The sequence below is a fragment of the Sinocyclocheilus rhinocerous genome, unplaced genomic scaffold (assembly GCF_001515625.1).
Source record: "Sinocyclocheilus rhinocerous isolate Xijiao unplaced genomic scaffold, SAMN03320098_v1.1 scaffold13848, whole genome shotgun sequence".
Taxonomy (NCBI): Eukaryota; Metazoa; Chordata; class Actinopteri; order Cypriniformes; family Cyprinidae; genus Sinocyclocheilus; species Sinocyclocheilus rhinocerous.
The window spans coordinates 8,729-13,134 of NW_015667473.1; the positions used below are offsets into that span (position 1 = coordinate 8,729).

Genomic DNA, 4,406 nt, shown 5'->3' on the forward strand with positions numbered 1-4,406 from the left:
GCTCACCTGAGCTGGAGGGCTATGGTCAGACAGATAACGCTCGCGGCGTCACCTTCTTGGCCCGCTTCCACGGCAAGTCAAGCCTCGCCGTGGCGCGATCCATAACCTCCAATAGCTTATCATACGCAGGGCAGGAGGATTGGGAAGGCTCAGCCTCAGCTTCTTTGCCCTCCTCAGACATCTCCTGCTCTTCCTGGCCCGAACCCAGCAGAGCACTGGCCCCTGGATCAGATGATGTTAGGGAAATCACATCATCCTCCAGCAGCTCACCCTCGTCCACGGCCGAGCGTGAGAGGGAATGCCCCTCCTTAAACTCAGCAGCCAGATCCGCCTGCGATCCCCACGACCTCATTCTCCTCCATGCCTCAGCAGCGGCAGGTCCTGAACCGCGGGGAGCAGACAGCTGCCCCTCTTTCCTCGAAAAGAGAGACAAACGAGAGCGGAGCTTTTTCATTGAAAAACGCTCTCAGTTAACGCAGATTGCCCCCTCGAGGACATCGCGTGCGTGCTCTTCGCCCAAACAAAAGACGCAAAGATCATGTGTGTCATCAGGTGTCAAATAACGAAGACACAGATGCACACATCTCCTAAACGTCTTGCTAGTGCTTGCCATAATAAAGGAAGAAAGATCGCTCTTACCACCGGAATGCACGCTTCAAACAAAACAGTCAATGAAGACGAAGAAGAGGATGACGTGTTCTCCCGGCGCCTATTTATACTATAGTCACACCGGTAGTGATGTCATAGGCTGTCGCCAGCCAACATGTTGTTGGTGTTTTTTGAATGTATGCTTCAGACACGGGTCACGACGAGGCGTTCTCCATAGCGAACCCTAGAGGACGCAGTTCGAAGTTCCCTTGAAAGGGAACTATCATTCTACTGTTGATACATTGGGTCTCAATGACTAAACATACGTACACAAATTTGTGCATGAAACCTGTGTATGAATGTGCTTATAAATACGAATAATCTGCACAATTATTAGTGAATGAGACCAAATTATTTTTGTAATAAATTATTTGTAAAATATGATGTAATAGTGAAATTTAAGATCTTATTTTTGTGCTCTATGGGTCTCAAAGTCCATAAAGCACAGATACAGAAAACTTGTTGAGTGCAGAAATGTCTGATTTACTCTAGTAAAATATGTCATTTTAATTCCAGATATTATTATTGTCCACTAGCCAGCTATTTTCCAGATTGAAAAAAAAAAATGTTCATGGAAAAGTTGGTCATTTCAGTTACAGATTTAATTATCTATTTTATAGATCAATTTTAGATAAAAAATTGTTGTGTAAATATTAATGATCGTGTCCTTCTACTATGTAAATAGAAAAAGAAAAAAATCTGAATTCCACAGATACATTTTTTTTCTTTCTTTAATAATTCAGGAAATGGAGATCCTGTGCTGTTGGTCCGATTTTCATAAAATTAGCTCATTATCTAGAGACAGTTTATAATGCATACTTGTTGAGTGCAGAAATGTCTGATTTACTCTAGTAAAATATGTCATTTTAAGTCCAGATATTATTATTGTCCACTAGCCAGCTATTTTCCAGATTGAAAAAAAAAATGTTCATGGAAAAGTTGGTCCTTTCAGTTACAGATTTAATTATCTATTTTATAGATCAATTTTAGATAAAAATTGTTGTGTAAATATTAATGATCGTGTCCTTCTACTATGTAAATAGAAAAAGAAAAAAATCTGAATTCCACAGATACATTTTTTTTCTTTCTTTAATAATTCAGGAAATGGAGATCCTGTGCTGTTGGTCCGATTTTCATAAAATTAGCTCATTATCTAGAGACAGTCTAGAGTCTATAATGCATAAATTTTTACGTCTGTCCTTTTATATTTTTTTTAATCATGTCAGATCTCAGGATTGTGATGGTGGGTAAAACTGGCACTGGAAAAAGTGCAACAGGAAACACTATACTGGGACGAAAGGCATTTAAGGAAGAATTTTCTTCTGAATCTGTGACTGAGAAATGCAAGAAACGTCAGAAGACAGTGGATTGTAGAAACATCTCAGTGATCGACACTCCAGGACTGTATGATACATCAATCAGTAAAGGGAAACTGAAGAATGAAATAGGGAGATGTGTAGAAATGTCTGTTCCTGGTCCTCATGTGTTTCTGCTGGTCATCAGACTGGACATGAGATTCACAGACGAGGAGAAAAACACAGTGAAATGGATTCAGGAAAACTTTGGAGAAGAAGCTGCACGTTACACCATCATTCTGTTCACTAGAGGAGATCAGTTACACATGTCTATAGAAAAGTTTCTCACCAAAAACAAGCAGTTTAATGAGCTAGTTAGACAGTGTGGAGGCAGGTATCACATTTTTAATAACATTGATAAAAATCCAGCACAGGTTACTGAACTGTTCAAGAAAATAGACATAATGGTGACAAAGAATGGAGGAGAGCATTACACAAATAAGATGTACAAGGAAGCTCAGAAAAAGATAATGATGAAAAAGGTTGAAGATACAGCTTTAGTGGGAGCGAGTGTGGCAGGTGTAGGAGTGGCAGTTGCAGGAGGTGCAGCATTAGTTGCTGCTACTGGAGGAGTGGCTCTGCCTGTAGTTTTAATGGCAGGAGGAGCAGCTCTAACAGGAGGATCAAGTGCTAAAGTTATTGCAGATAAATTTAAACATATCAAGGAAAAGAGGAGAAATTCCATACATCAGGACTTTAATGTTGTTTTTGAAAATGAGGGGGGAAATCAGTAAACAGCAAAATAGAGGCAGGAGTTGGAAATTTTAGACATTTATTTTGTTTTGTTTTTATTTTATTTTATTATTATTATTGTTTTAAATTAATATCATCTCACCTATTTCTGTTTTTACAGTTTATATAACTAAGAGTTTATTCATATTTATATCATTTGGAAGATACTTACAGAAATCCGAAAGCACAACTCTAGATGGATGTATGGGCTAATCTTGTTGCACAATAGCTTACACAGTTGGAATCAATTAAATTCAGAGTTTGAAATCAAGCTTCCTTGCACTAAGTAAACACTCAGTAACAACAATCGCAAAGCTTCCACCAAGAAAAAATAGTTCAAGCAAGAGTATAGCGCCGACTGCTGTTACCCGGATGACCCTGTGTTATTAGCCTTTACCGGTTGTTATCGAGGGATAGCATACCTCGGAATGTCGCGACTGACCAATCAGAATCAAGTATTCCACAGAGCCGTGTAATAAGAGTGTTCAATACGGTGACGTTAACATACAGTTCAGTTATTTACTAGAGTGACAACATTATATAACCAAACTCACACACACAGATTTCCAAGACTTACAACCGCATTTTGACAAATATGTGCTCTGTAAACCAGGGCCTATCCCATGAAGCTGGTTTAGCTAGCTAATCAGGTAAGTTTCAGTTTAGTTTGTGCCAACTCTGGATTTTAGGCACCATGAAAGTGGTTTGGTTTTTAGCGGTGTTCACTTCGAGGTGCTTATTGAGCATGCTGCACAATCTCCTGTGAACCCCCACATCGGGGAGTGTATTGGTTTCACAGAGTAATGTGATCAATGGCAAATAAAGGCTACATCACATACTTCCCTACTATATAGTAGGCAAAAAACAGTATGTAACAAAAGAAGTATAGTACAGTACTCACATTAATTCACAGCAGTCATAAAAGAGCTAGGCAAAAAGTACCTGGATGACCTACTATTTCTTGTGTGATTCTGAAGTGTGCATATGATGGGATACTTTACTATCCCATGAGGCCACGGGAGAGGATTTATGAATGGCAGTGACGTGATGCAACTGACACTGGTAGGTCACGTGACAATGACAACATGCCAAATGTAGTACGTCCAGATCACATTAATTCTACACACATTCATACTATATAGAACATACTCTTTTTCTGTTTGCAAAGTAATTACTTATTCAAAAAAGTACCTACTCAAGACAGTACGCAGGACACAGCCGAAGCCTCACTTCCTGTCCAGTCACATGTGTGATTCACTTTGCGTGCCAGAAAGTTTGAACCCCCAGATCTTACTTAATGAATACTATATAAACTGAGTTTCATCATTAATAATAATTGTGTCTGCACTTACCTAGAGCAGCAAGAGTAAAACTGACATTGTCATTTATGTTTGTTGACTTCACTAATGTAGAAATGAGTTTCACGTCGTCTTTTAAAGGGGTCCTATTATGCTCTTTTACAAAGTCTTGATTTTGTTTTGGGGGTGTACTAGAACATGCTCTCATGCTTGGTGGTTCGAAAAACGCATTATTTTTCACATAATTTACATTATTAAAATACCTTTCTCCCCATCCTGGCACAAATGGCTCGATTAGTTCCGGCTTTGATGAACTTCTTCATCGTCTCGTCTGATGCACTCAACCAAGCGTTCTAACCACAACCTCGCCCCT

General features: G+C 39.3%; 1 protein-coding gene across 1 annotated transcript in view; it reads left to right on the forward strand.

Annotated features, from left to right (window-relative positions):
* The window catches only part of LOC107733974 (GTPase IMAP family member 8-like), a 6,598-nt gene extending 3,861 nt beyond the window's left edge, over positions 1 to 2,737 (forward strand). The window contains exon 3 of the mRNA XM_016545840.1: positions 1,866 to 2,737. Within this exon, the coding sequence (XP_016401326.1) occupies positions 1,866 to 2,737 (872 nt within the window). The remainder of the gene's footprint in view (positions 1 to 1,865) is intronic.
* Positions 2,738 to 4,406: the final 1,669 nt, after the last annotated feature.